The 15,197-nt window shown below is 37.8% G+C and overlaps 1 protein-coding gene across 1 annotated transcript; it reads left to right on the forward strand.

The window, feature by feature from the left end:
* Nucleotides 1-638: 638 nt before the first annotated feature.
* UBLCP1 (ubiquitin like domain containing CTD phosphatase 1) lies at nt 639-14,088 on the forward strand (the record flags this gene model as incomplete). The annotated part of the gene is made up of 10 exons (XM_080699213.1): nt 639-792; nt 1,730-1,821; nt 2,364-2,449; nt 2,529-2,644; nt 3,902-4,000; nt 7,723-7,760; nt 8,195-8,293; nt 10,353-10,469; nt 12,207-12,334; nt 14,061-14,088. 10 exons carry the CDS (start codon nt 639-641, stop codon nt 14,086-14,088), a joined length of 957 nt encoding a protein of 318 aa, XP_080555339.1.
* Between the last annotated feature and the right edge of the window lie 1,109 nt (nt 14,089-15,197).

Genomic DNA, 15,197 nt, shown 5'->3' on the forward strand with positions numbered 1-15,197 from the left:
GTTCTCTGAATGAGCTTATGAAGAGCAGAAAGACCTACATGTGATTGCTGATGGCAGCAGCCACTGCCATGTGAAGTTTGTGCGCTTTGCTCTGTGCCTGTGGATTTTGTATTTACTGAGTGTTGGTGCCTTAACTCCTGTAGGTCTAACTCAAGGGAAACAATTGTGGCAAAGGAGGTGCGTGGTCTGGCTCTGCAGTCTGCTCCAAACACTCCCACGTCACCTCTCAAATGTCCAGTGGACGTGACTAGGCAGTCACCGAGGAGCTCGCCTGTAGTGTAACCGTGAGCAGGTAGAGCAGGAGGCATACGCGCTCCTTCCTGCCACTTTGCAGGTGAAGAGCAGGGAGAACCTGACAGAATATTGGGAAGTAGTAACTGAGCCAAACTTAGGAGGGTAGGCTCATTTAAACTCTCAGTTCTACTAACTGGGTGTTCTGAGAACACCGCTCTAAGGCGAAAAACCTGTTTCTCTACCATCACATTGCAAAATAGACCTCAAACTGCACACACTTAATGAAACTTGAAGTTACAAGTTCGTCTTTGATATATATCCGTTTTAACTTGTCATATATATATATGCCTTTCTCCCTAGGTACTTTTTGCTGAAGTAAAGCTGCCTCCTCATATGCTTCAAGAATGGCCCTCCCTATCATCGTAAAATGGGGTGGGCAGGAATATTCAGTAACCACACTTTCAGAAGACGATACTGTGTTGGATCTCAAACAGTTTCTCAAGACGCTTACAGGAGTGCTGCCAGAACGCCAAAAATTACTTGGACTCAAAGTTAAAGGTAACTCTCTCCCTTCTGCACAGTTTTTTGCATCGATATTTGTGAATTTTTATGTTTTTTTAGTGTCTGTTGTTTCATTAATAAGTCTCTCCATTTTGACATTGCTTTGACATGTATATTCCTAACATTGTTAAAGTGTTAAAGAAAAAATATCAAAGGTTATTTGAACATACTGCCACTATTAAGACTACTTTTGATTCCTCTGACAATTTGTACTTGTTTGGTTGACACAGAAGATCAGGTGAAACTGTCATTTATTTTCTGACATCGGGTTTTAGCACAGTGTTTTAACAGTGTGGACCTTGTACTCTCCCCAAGGTATCTTCTTTGTTTAAAAAAATGAAGATGATATTAAAAAATTTATTGGCATTGTTCATATTCAGCTTAAAAAGGACTTTTATGGTATTTACCTTTGTTGTGTCATTGAGGGGTGAGGGCTTTTGTGCATTGTAATCGTACAGCTTGATGAAATTCAGGGTGTTGAGACACGTACACACACGGTACTGGTACACACACACAGTACCCTCCGTTCCTACCCTGTTCCCTCTCTCGCCCCACCTTCCCATTCATAGCACAGTGACTGGCTTTGATAACTTGTATATGTACATCTTGTCCATTGAGGTGTTAAGTAAAAATAACGCTACAGTTTTTGTCTTAGTACTCAGTTTTCAGAGCTCCCTGGAAAAGAGTTCTCTTCATCTCAAACACTGATAAAAACATGGAATTTTTTTAGTCAGTTGGTTAAACAAAATGGAACGGGGGGAAGAAAGAACCCTTGAATTAGATCTGGCTTCTTAAAAGATTGCTAACATAAGAAAAAAGAAGCAAAACTTCTGTGGTACCAAACCTTTTAATTTATGTTAGGGTTTTGTATAATGGAATAGTGAAACCAGTGCGTGAACTCTAGTGAGTCAACAGTTATTTGCTTGTACTGTAGGCAAACCTGCAGAAAATGACGTTAAGCTTGGAGCTCTCAAACTGAAACCAAACACCAAAATCATGATGATGGGAACGCGAGAAGAGAGCTTGGTAAATGGTTCCTTTTGTTACCTTTTCACTCTTTGAAGATATGCTTTATACTACACTGTTGTATCATCGTTGTGTGTGTGTGTGTGTGTGTGTGTGTGTGTGTGTGTGGTAATGGGAATGGAACTCAGGGCTCTTTTACTTCTGAATTATACCCCCAACCTATTTTATTTTTTATTTCAAAACGATCCTACTAAGGGCCAGTTCGAGACCAGTTGCTAAGGCTGGCCTTGAACCTGAGATCCTCTGGTCTCAGCCTCCCAAGTACTGGCTGTATCATAGTTTTATATAAAAGTTGCTCAGTAAATACGGCATTAACTCAACAGAAATAAATCCTGGGAAGCTTTTTAGTGCGTAATTAGCTATAAGTATAGTAGCAGCCCAAATGATCCAATTTAACATGGCACATCTCCTCAGATGATATAATTGACAAGTTATTTATTGGGGATTTCCCCACAGTGTGTGCTTGAAAGACTCGAACTCAAATCGTACCTCATGTAGTTTTTGTGCTCTTACAGTAAATGAAACTTTTTTGCTCTTACTAGGAAGATGTCTTGGGTCCACCCCCTGACAATGATGATGTTGTCAACGACTTTGATATTGAAGATGAAGTTGTTGAAGTAGAAAATAGGTAAGTGCTCTCCACTGGAGAAGAGATGGTCATACGAGGAAAAGTGAGTGTTTCATCTGATTTTATGTTTTTTCACTAGGGAAGAAAACCTACTGAAAATTTCTCGCAGGGTAAAAGAATACAAAGTGGAGGTACTGAATCCTCCCAGGGAAGGAAAAAAGCTTTTGGTACTAGATGTTGATTATACATTATTTGGTAAGTCAGTAATACTTTTATTCTTGTTATCCCACAACAGCTGTTTTTTTTTTGTTTTGTTTTTTGTATTTTTCTAGTAACTCAGGGTTCACATGAAATATTTGATAGCTTTTCTTATTATTACAAAGATATATCATTCATTGTCAAAAATACAGGTAAGCATGAAAAAGAAAGCATGAAAAATAATTTAAAGATTTAAGCATGACCACTTTCAGTATTTTTATGTGTATCTTCTAGTGTATATGTATCTCTTTTTTCACTTTTAAATAGGTTAAACATCGTCTCAGTCATTAAATATTCGTTGCAGCTAAACCTATATTTGTATTTTGGCCTCACAGTACTCGAGTTTGTGGATCCATCGTAATTTGACCAAGTCTTTCCCGATTGGCTGGCATTTAAATTTTTAAGAGGAAATTTAAAAAGTCATTTTTGACGTTTTATCTCTTACTTTCTATGTAATTATATTTGGGCAATTTCTTGAACTTAAAGTTTGTCCTGCCGGTGAAAGAAGCAAGTTGTTCACTACATTCTTTCATATTGGCAAGAAGTAGATAACTGCTGACGTCAGAATGTATTTGCTTCTAATTGTAAACTTTGAATATATGTCGGAGCTTGGTAAGCAATTATTTTAAGATCATTTAATAAGTTAATTGTGTCATTTTGGTGGAATATGAGTATATAGCTGATGACTAAATGTAAGTATAGTTTGGTCTAGTTTGTTTTCATTATCATAAATATCTAAACTTTAGAGACTAGATAAGAAAAAAAAGAGTTTACAATACAGGCATGAATTCTCAGTATTGCCCTTTTTGCACAAAGAGCAAAACTGACAAAAGTGAAGCTAAGCTGGGCGTAGTGGCGCACGCTTGTAATCCCCGCGCTTGGGAGGCTGAGACAGGAGGATCGCACAGGTTCAAAGCCAGCCTCAGCTACTCAGTGAGGCTCTCAGCAACTTAGTGAGACCCTGTTTCCAAAAAATATATAAAAACAGGTCTGGGAGTATAGCCTGGAGGTAGAAAGCCTCTGGGTTCCACCCCCCGTACCACAAAAAAAGAAAAAAAAAGTGAAGCTAAGGAAAATTAAGTATGAGCTTTGAGAGGCATTTTGGTCAGCTAGTCTAATTCAGTCTGAGGCAGTTTGCAATGGGATGATCATTATATTTCATAATTGATTATATTTTATAATAACTTCCTTGCTTTTAGGTACTTATCCGTGATAATAAAAACTAATAATCATCTGTGATCAATTTTCTCTTAGACCATAGGTCTTGTGCAGAGACTGGGGTAGAATTAATGCGACCATATCTTCATGAATTTCTAACATCTGCATATGAAGATTATGACATTGTTATTTGGTGTAAGCTATATATATGTTTTTTATATTTCCATGGGAATGACCTTGTTGCTTACATTATTCTGCTCTAAAAACCCTTGAGTTTAAATAAGGAACAGTTTTTAGCAAATTTCTGAAATGAAGCATGTTTTACTTCCTTGTATCACAATATAAACATACACGTTTGTCAAATATCATTGAGATAGTTAAGCTTAAGATGAGAGTAGATTATGTTGTCAGAGTAAAAATGACCTTATTTTCTTTATGTTCCCAACTTGATTAGAGATTTTTCTTTCTGTCTTTATTGTGGAATCCTTGAGGTTTCCGGAATATTGTTGCTTTTTTCCTTTTTTCCTCACTCCAGTTTAAAAACACATGGAGAAAGATTGGGGTGGGGGGCAAAAGGCAGAGGGGTTGACCACTGGGGCATTCTACCTATGAGCTATACCTCTAGCCCTTTTTACTTACTTATTTTTACTTTAAAATGGTCTTGCTAAGTTGCCGAGGCTGGCCTTGAACCTGCAACCCTCTTGTCTCAACGTCCCTTGTACTGGGATTACAGGGTACCCCACATGCTGTACCGTATCCTGGCTAAAGGGTTTTTATGATCTTAGTAATGAGCTGGGTTGGTGACACACAAATACCTTTAATTCCTGTACATGGGAGGATGAAACGAGGATCACAGGTTTGAGGCCAACCTCAGCAATTTAGCAAAACCCTGTTTCAAAATAAAAAAAAAGAGCTGTGGATGTAGCTCAGAGGTAGAACACACTGTGATTCAATTGCCAATACAAAAAAAAAAAAAATCTAAGTAATGTAATTCTATAAATTAAGAAGGGGAGAATATATATTACTTATGTAAAAATTAGTATATCAGCAAAGCAGTTTTATTCCAAATGTGGTTTGTGGACTATTTCAAGAAAATACAGGTCTGTGATCATGAGCTTTCTCTAAAAAGTACATCCGCTGTATTTGAAAAGGTGCTATTCACTTGATTTTTTTTTTTAAGCAAGACTTGTAAAATGAATGAGTGCGTAGATTTACATCACACTTTTCTGCAAACATTTAAAGTCACTTCTTAGCAGTGTCCAAAACAGGGAGAAGTTATCCTGACTTGTGAGTTCAGTAAGATTTTATCAGTTAGCACTGCTACATGAGAATCCTGCTAGTGGTTGCATTTGGTAAATTTCCTTTGTATTTTTCCTTATACGCTGCTACTTTAAATTGTGCTAGGTCTTTGGTGAGAAGCCAGATAGTTGTTGCAGTCTATAAATTTATTTTGTATTTTTTTCTTAAAATCAGAATATTTCCATTATTCCCTTATGAGTTTACATCTGTTAAGATTAAAAAGATGAGTTGGGCGTGGTGTTGCACGCTTGCAATTCCCATGCTTGGGAGGCTGAGACAGGAGGATCACACAGGTTCGAAGCCAGCCTCAGCTACTTAGTGACGCTCTCAGCAACTTAGTGAGACCATGTTTCCAAATAGAGTAAAATAGGTCTGGGAGTATAGCCCAGAGGTAGAAAAGCCCCTAAATTCCACCCCCAGTATCACCAAAAAAAAAAAAAAAAAAAGTTAAAAATGATGGTTAAAATATGGTATTTTTTAGTTTTGTAGTGTAGAGAGGAGTTTCTTGGTTAGCAAATTTTTGTTCAGCAACTGTAATGTCTGATAAAAAAAGTTTATCCTCTAAATGTTATTAAACCACACCTTTTACCGCATCTATTTAAAGTAAGTTATGTTTTGTAAAGTATGATGTTTTGTGAAAAAGGCCGAGTTACTTTGTAGCTTGAATAGACTGTAGTTGACTCTGGCTCTGGGCTAGCTGGGTGACACTGGACAGTCACTTCATCTCTCTGAGTCCTACTTGACTCATCTAAGCTTATAATCCTACTCTTGGGAAGCTGAGACACGAAGATTGCAAGTTTAAGGCTAGCCTTAGTAACTTAGTGAGACCCTATGTGAAAAGTTAAAAATTATAGGCCAGGCGTAGTGGTGCATACTTGTAATCCCAGCTTTCAGGTGGCAGAGACCAGAGGATTGCAGTTTGCAGTCCTCAGCTACTTAGTGAGGCTCTTCACAACTCAGTCCCTGCTTCAAAAATAAAAAAAGAATAAAAAATACGGCTTCGGGTGTAGCTCAGAGATACAATGCCCCTGGGCTCCATCCCTGGTACTGCGAGGAAAAAAATTAGAAATTTTAGAAAAAGGCTGGGGTTTTGCTCAAAGGTAGAGTGCCCCTGGGTTCAGTCTCCAATACAAAAGGTAACTAACCCTGTGTTGTAGGGTAGTTATAAGGATAGGAATCAATGTAGCAAATAGCACCATGTCTGACATATAGAAGAGAGACTGTAATAATGAGAAACTATTTTTTTTTTTTTTTTTTTAGCTGTCAGTCTCTTTGTTTTCATCTGGGAATTGCAGACACAAAATAGGTACTGAATTGAAAAAAATTTCTCTCTTATCTTACAACTACTTTCATTATAGATACAGGAGTCTTTGAAATTTTAGCTCAACTGACCAGTTTTGCATATAAGATGATTATCTTTTTTTTTTTTTTTTTTTGTGGCCCTGGGAATTGAACCCAGGGGCTTTCTACCTCTGAGCTGTATCCCCAGCCCTTTTTATTTTTTATTGAAACAGAATCTCACTAAGTACTATGTGCTGGCCTTGAACCTGATCCTCCTGTTGCAGCCTTTCTAGTCCTGGCATCATAGGCATGTACGACTGTGTTTGGCTATATTTTGCTTTTCATTTGTGTGTGCTAAAGATTTTAAGAGCTCAAGTTTCTCTTTTAACACACAACATGTGCATGTACACAGTTTCTCTTTTGTCTTTAACACAACGTGTGTGTGCACACAGAGTTTAAACAGTAAGCTGTTTTTTTTCTCTTTTTAAACATTTTTCTTGGTAATACCTGTATAGTTTAATCCAGTAACTTGGAACCAAGTTAGCACATACACATAATGATTGAATTTTGGAATCATTGATCCCAAAATGATGTCTGATATTGACAGATGACACAGGTATACTTTATATATCTTTTTCAGTTTCTTTGTTGCATGATGTGAGACTCAATGAGCATTAAATTTCCTGAACTTACAAAATGCAGATTTTCATTGGACCTAATCTTCAACATAAACTTTGGTATCTACCCTATTAATGTGTTTATACTGACAACACACCGTGTACACACGGTCTTGCCTGGAACTGGGAACACGGAAGAGAGTTGAAGTCCAGGCGCCAGATAGAGGGTAGTGACAGGGCTTTTTTTATGGTACTGGAAATGGAACCCAGGGGCATTCTACATCCAGGTTATACCCCACCCCTATTTTCTATTTTAAAACAGGGTCCCACTGAATTGCAAAGGGCCTCACTAGGTAGCTGAGGCTGTCTGCGAATCGTGATCTTCCTGTCTCAGCCTCCTGAATGCTGGGATTCTAAGCGTGTGCCACCATGCCCGGCTGACAGGGCTGGTTTTAAAAGAGAAGTTTGGAATTTGATTTAGCAATTTCCTAGGGTCATTTAAGAATTGGTTACTTGTATTTTAGAGATAAAAGTTGTATAAATTTTATTCTGTCTTAAAGACACACTTGAATAAGTTTATTTTGTAAATATTTTTTAAAATTAAAAATATGCTGGGGACTGTTATTGTCATGCCTTTAATCTTTCCTAGAAAACTTACTTACATGGAGATTTTTTTTAATGGAAATCATTGTTTTCACATATCTTATATTCCTGTTTTAGCTGCAACAAACATGAAGTGGATTGAAGCTAAAATGAAAGTAAGTATTAGAAGTGAGCGACTCAGAGCTGTCGTGAGACAGCATTTGTTTTGGTGAAAGTTTGGCAATACCAGTAGAAGTATGTTTAAAAGTTTGTCTAGTGGTGGATTGTACTGGATGCTCGAGTCAGAGCTGAGCATCCCGTTCTTCCCTGTTTTCCTGCAACACTTTGTCTTCTGCTTTGGTGTTCGATACTCAGAAGAGGCGATGCTCTTCTAAAAGGGCCAGTTAAGTAGTAACCCGTGTCTAGTTTATTTTTCTTGGACTACCATCTATCAATTTACCTAAGTGAAACTAAAATACTTGCTAGTTTAGGAAGATGTGGCCGGTGATGTCATTAGTCAGTACTGTGTGAACTTAACAGCGGGAACATTCAGAAACCTGAAATTGTTCACATCGCTCTGTTTTGACCTCGATTGTGTTTGTGTTTATAGGAGCTGGGTGTGAGCACAAATGCGAATTACAAGATCACTTTCATGTTGGACAGCGCTGCGATGATCACAGTGCACACCCCGAGGAGGGGGCTGATAGATGTAAGGACCCTTCTGCGTCCGTTCAAAGACAGGCTTATGTTCTCATGTGCTTTTTATATTTGTAGTGATGGAGGAAGAACTCAGCCCTCTGGGAAGAACTTAGAAAGTCTCTGAGAAGATGGTGCAATGGCAGTTGAGTTTCGCATAGGAAGTGTATTTAAGGCTCAGAGATTTGAATTCTAGCACTGTACCTAAGGCTCTTGGAGCATGACTGTCACCCAAGGGATTGTGGTCAAAAAGAAGGAAAAACTAAGGAAATAAAAGTAACCCCTAATATCCAGGAATAAAAAATTGGATATATAAATTATAATTCATGTACTGGAATGCAACTGGTCATTTGGTGTAATAGGATCCTTAATGATTTAAAAATTAACACAATTTTACGATGCATTAAAGTGAAAGGTTCTTTAAGAAAGCAGTGTTTGTGAGCCGTTAGAAAATGGTTCATAACCTTTGTCTGGTTCAAGATTTCCCTTAGCTTAACAAAGGATCTGTGAACTGGCTACTGCTGTTTATGTAAAAGCTTGGAGATGAACACATTAGAATATAGTTGTCGTCCTTGATACTGAATAGATTGTAAGTGATTTAAAATTTTCCTCGGTAGCTAGGTGTGGTGGGGTATACCTGTACTCCCAGTCACAGGGAGGCTTGAGACCAGAGGATTGTAGATTTGGGACTAGCCTCAGCAATTTAGCAAAACCCTATTTCTAAATAAAAAAACCAAAAAGGGCTAGGAATATAGCTTGGAGGTATAATGCCCCGGGTTCAGTCCTTAGTACAAAAAAGAAAAACAAAACTAAAATTTTCCTTTGTATTTTTCTCTATTTTTATGTTTTATGTGGTCAGCAATATTCCTTTTCTAATTGAGAACAAAGTAATCTATTAGAATAAATGATGTTTGGCTTAATTAGCAAATGACAGCCTTTTTAAAGAGGACACAATATCTAACCCTTGATGTTAGAGAGGCTGACCTCTGTGTCACATTTCTTGAGACTTTTGCTAGCTAAAAATATTCAGTGAACCTGGCTGGTTTTGTCACTTTGTATGTATTTGTCTTTAAATATTTGGTAGTTTTGTTTCAGTAGTAAGCAAATGAAAACAAATTCAGCTAAATAAATGAAAATACTTCTTTTCAATAGTAGGACATTAGGAAGGAAAAGGCTTTTTTTTTTTCAGTGCAAATAGCCAAAGGATGAGAAAGTGCCAAGATTTTAAGTGATAACCTTTGTCATCATTTATTAACATTTAATCTCATATTAACATAAACCCCTGCTTTTAGCAAAAAGTAGTTTTTTAAAAAAGATTAATGTGTTTAAGGTTTTTATGAGATGTAATACATTCACATGACTTAAAAATAAGAGGAAAGTATGTAATGAAAAGGTTTTCTCCTACGTGGGCCTCCTGACCACTTATTCTCTTTATAGGCAAGTACTGATGTTTCTTGTGTGACCTTACAGTGCAAGTACCAACAGATATGACTGTATAAGGAATTATCCCTTTAGAGCCATGGTTAAGAAATCTGAAAGAACAAAAATTCACAAATTACAGTGTTTTTGAACACCATAATCAGCAATCAGATGCCCTAGAAATTATGCATCTGTGCCACCGAATTAAAACAAAATCAGTTTTTCTGCAATAAAATATTCACACTGTCCATTAAAACAGCTGGGTACATTTTCCTCACAAGGTGCTCCAGTTTTGAAAACAGACCCCATGTGACTCAGGCTCAGAGGAGCAGCTGCATTAGCTCAGAGAGTCACATGACTGCTTACCAGACAGAGATACTTTGGATCCTTCTAAAACTAAATAACTGCTCTGTCTTTGACCCAAAACATTCATGTTGAAACTATGGAAAGCCTAAAATGGGCTCATTTCAGTCAGACATGGCCAGACCTCTTGGATGTCTGGGCACTGTGAGACGTCCTCGAGTCTGAGAGCGGCTGTGTTCAGCGCTGGGCCAGCCGCGTCTCACGGGAGGAAGGGCCCTGTCGTAGCTCCGCTCTTGAGAACCCACGAACCACTGATAACATTTTAGTTAAATCTAAACTTCTCTTCTAAGGTAAAGCCTCTTGGTGTCATATGGGGAAAGTTTTCCGAATTTTACAGCAAAAAGAACACCATTATGTTTGATGACATAGGAAGAAATTTTCTAATGAACCCACAGAATGGACTCAAGGTAAGATGTGACTTGTTGTGTGCTTGTGTAACGTGGCTTCAGGGTAGAACTGAAGCACCTTGACTTGTCTGCACGCAGCACAGCCTCCAGCTGCACAGAGCTGCTCCAGCCAGCCAGGGGCTGTGCAGGTGACAGCGGCCCAGGATTGCAGGAGCTGAAAAGTTCCCATCGCCTAGGACTTTTTTTTCTTTTTCTTTGTTTAGATACACAAATACTGTGTTAAAATTGCCTACAGTATTGACTGTAGTTCCACGCTGTCTAGGTTGGTAGCCTGGGAGCAGGAGACTGCACTCTGGAGCCTACGTGTATAGTAAGCTGGACCAGTGAGTTGTCTAAGCGTACTCGCTGGTGTTCACACAAGTGAAACTTCTTAAAGGTATATTTCTCAGAATGAATCTTGAAATCATGCATGACTGGACTGTATTCTTACAGTCATAGGCAAATTTACATATTTAGAAAAGTCCACCTGCAACTGAACATTGTTTTACACAGTAAGTCCTTGGTTAGCCAGCTCATGGAAGTGCTTTGGTTTTAGTTAGCTTTGTAGGAGCGGCATGGGCTTCTTGACTCTTAGCGTTTTATTAGGGACACAAATCTTGGGATTTCTGATGCTCTGGTTAACTGGAAAGATGGCACCAATGGCAGTTTCTTTTTTCTTTTTAAACTGAAACTAAAGATTTTAATTCCTGTAGGCCAAGTGCAGATCTTAGGATTATAAAATGTCAGAGCTAGAAGAAACCACAGTCTAGGTATCTTATCTGCTTTCTTAATTTTAGAAGCAGTCCGAGAGTGAGGAGGTCATGACTTGCCCAAGATCATGCATGTAACTGGTCAAGGACAGAAATTGGGTTAGAAGCTAAGTGACTTGGTTCCTTGGTCAGTGAGGATTTTAATAACATGAAATCTTGTATAGATGCAATAGTGGCATTTAATTATGGTAGCAGTGTTAATTGGTATGAAAGAAATTTGAAACTTAAAAATTTCTGATACCAATGGTTGCTCACATGTTGGCACAATCTGAAAATGGAAAAGATGCCTCTGTCTTATGGTACTAATGCAGATGGAGTGTCCATTTCAAAGTAGACATCCTAACACTGAAATATTATCAGTCCTGAACTTTTCTGCTGGTTAAGTTTTTGGTAATTATATAACACAAGAGAAAAACTCGCAGAAAGTGCAGTTTTGAAGTCCTCTTACAGTATTGCAGCAGGGTCTGGACCCAGTGTCCTTGGCTGCTGCTGGAAACAGGCTCTCCCACCAGTGCCCTTGTCTTGACCAACGAGGCCTGACAGCCCTGTGGCCCCCGGCTGATAGCTGTGGTGTCTCTGGGCCACGCTGTTCTGATGAGAGTAGAACATCTGGAAAAAAAATATTTAAAACTTCCCCTACCCTGACTCCTTCGGGTCTCATTGTTCTTCTCCATAAGTGACTGTCATTAATTGTTGCTTTCTTTTCAGTGTGCTTTGTGAAATCAGTAATGAACGAACAATCTGAATTTCTTCAAGTTAGATTAAGGATATATAAATTCTTTGCTAAATATAATTTATCCATTCCTGACATATGTGTTTTATTGTGTGTGATGTGTTAACTTTTCTTTTTTTCCCCTGATGCTGGGGCCGCATGCATGCGAGGCAAGTGCTCTACTGCTGAGTTATAGTCCCAACCCTGTGTGGTGTCTTTATCCTTAAAAAGAGATTTCACGAGAGAATACGTGAAGTTTTTTTTGTTTCCTAATAGATAAGACCTTTTATGAAAGCTCATCTAAATCGAGACAAAGACAAAGAACTTTTAAAATTAACTCAGTACCTCAAGGAAATAGCAAAATTAGATGACTTTTTGGAGCTAAATCACAAGTACTGGGAAAGGTAAGTGCTAATTGTTTATTCATTTTTTTTCTTTACACTAATGACGGAGTAAAATATCGGTGACCCCAGAACATATATGTTTTAATTTTTATTTAACTTGGGTGAATTCTGAAAATATTTTCTGATTCAAGGATATTCTCCATGAAAGAGCTTTCCCATTAACCTCTCATTTGTCCATAAACCTACCTCTCATGCTTTTTATAGTTCTAATAGAGAGGTAGAGAAGACTTGAGAGACTGGTACACATTCTTGACTCTCTGTGTAAATGTTACTTTGTGACGCTAGGTTGGCCCTTTGCCAGTGAATCGCCTGGAATTTTAACCCTTGTTACCATACTGTAAAATAATGTCAGTATAAAATACACTTACAATTTCCCAAATTGTATAAAAAAATTACAAGTAACTTTTGCATATAGCAGAAGAATTAGAAAACGTTTTAGTCCACTGAAAAAAAACAGTTACTCATGATTTTCCTTTCCAAACATAACCACTATTACCATCTTGGTTTATAGTCTTGATTCTTATTTCTAATCACAGATGTATTAATCTAGTTTATATTACATAGAAACATCAAGTTTTTGTGGGTTTTTTTTGTTGTTGTTCATGGTACCGGGAGTGGAACCCAGAGGCTTTCTACCTCCAGGCTATACCCCCAGACCTATTTTATACTTTATTTGGCAACAGGGTCTCACTAAGTTGCCGAGAGCCTCACTAAATAGCTGAGGCTGGCTTTAAACCTGTGTGATCCTCCTGTCTCAGCCTCCCAGCGCGAGGCTTACAAGTGTGTGCCACCACACCTGGCTAAACAACAAGATTTTGAGGAAGGGGAAAACTGCAGAAATGAAAAGGATTACTTGTGTAATATAAGTAATCTCTTTGGAATTAGATCTTCAAAGGTCTGGTTCCAATAATGCAGCAACAAAAAAAAGCTGTTCATATAATTGCACTTTGGCTTTCCAGGTCACGGTGACACACAGCTTCTTAGTAGAGTCTCATGATCCTGTCAGGAAGATAAACAGCATTTTTAGCCCCATCTTCAAATTGAAGATGACCCGAGTCCTGGAGATTCACACTGCCGCAAAAATAGGAAGTGCACCATCAAAACTTGGTCCCAGTTTCCTGATTTTGAGAACTCTTTTCCCATCTCCACACTGCTAATTACAATAATTCATAAATGTGAGAAATAGAGATGAAAATTTTAATATAGTGGCATATTCCTATCATACGAAGAAAAGGTTGCTTTAGTAATTCTTATCTTTGCATATTGTATGCTCTTGATCAGAGTACTTTTTTTTTTTAATATAAGAAAGCTAAGGTCTTTAAGTGGAGTTTGAGTTATTTAGGAATTACACTACTTGCCAACATCGACTTTCACATTTGGAAGTGAGCAGAACGCGGTGGTCGTGGGTGTGCGCAGCCCCTGGTGCCTTGGTCTGAATCTCAGCTCTGCCACTTCCAAGAGGTGTGAATTTGGACAAATTGCTTAACCTCTGTATATCTTTGAAATAGGAGTAAAGTCTCACAGAAACTCCTCATGGAACTGTTGTGAAGACTACAGTTGACAAATGCTTAAAACAGTCTTGGCACATAAGTTATCAACACTTGTTAGTGATTATTTACAATTACATACCTCTTGAAAGGTTTTGACAATACAATAAACTCCTTAGGGAGAAGAATTATTTCATGAATTTAGCATGCTAGAACTGTGACATGTTTATTTCTTGCAGGTATCTCTCAAAGAAGCAAGGACAGTAGTTACGAGTTACACTGGCACTCATTGAAGCTACTTGAGATCCATGAACTTTTTGCTTTTGTGCTAGAAATCATTATGATAGTGCTGGACACTGAAGCAAATATCAGACTGCTTATCCTTGGTCTTCCAGTTTTTTGTAAATTTAATTTTGTATTTCTTGATGATCATAGCAATAGTTTTAAAATTCTTTTTCCCCTATCTCAATATACTGAATATTTTCTCCATCATTGATTATTGAGGTATTTTCCACTAAATAATAATAATCCAAAAAGGAATAGAAAGAAATGTGGAAGAAAATGTATACATAGTATTGTCATTTAGTGACTTTGGAAACAGGTTTATGTTTGTCTTTTTGTCTCATTGTGTTACCAGTTGCCTAAACCTAAGACCAAATACATCTTGAAATGAGGGCTTTCCCCTTAAAAACCAAAAATAAGAAGATAATTTTTTTGAGTAAAGAGCCTTGTTATGCTTAAAATTACCAGGAATTTGTATTCCTTTGCCATAGACAAAATTCCTCTCTGCCCCACTAGTCACGTCGCAGTCCTGCCCACCCCCTTGGTCTCCATGTGCCAGTATTCTTCAAGGAGTACTGGAGAGCATCAGCTGCGACGGCTCTGCCGTGCTATGAGAAATAAGGCTGACGGGTGGCTCAGCAAGAGAGCTCCGCCTAAAAACATGGTAAAAGCAGTTAGAGGCAATCAAGTTTAAAATGGGACATATCCCCAGTTCAGCTCTAAACAGCATGAGCAAAATGTTTTTGTTCTGTTCCAGCTATATCTTGTCCAAGTGCTCACACTGTTTCAGTGAAAATATCTAGCCATAAGATAAAAATGCATTATTATTTGCAATGCTTAAGCCTGCAGATATGTAATGTGACCACTGTTTTGTGTTGACAGTATTGCTTTATATACAGTTCTTGTATTTGAAAGGAATTGATCCTTTTAAATAAACACGGTGTATATTGTTCTTATGGGACTATTTCAGTGGTGTAAATAATAAATATCTTTTCTTAAAACGGTGGTTATCTTTTTTCATATTACCCCGGATATTTTACCTTTTTGTTAAGCCACAAACAAGTTCAGGCAAGGACTTTTTATATATATGTATT

Source organism: Muscardinus avellanarius (assembly GCF_963383645.1).
Source record: "Muscardinus avellanarius genome assembly, chromosome: 7".
NCBI lineage: Eukaryota > Metazoa > Chordata > Mammalia > Rodentia > Gliridae > Muscardinus > Muscardinus avellanarius.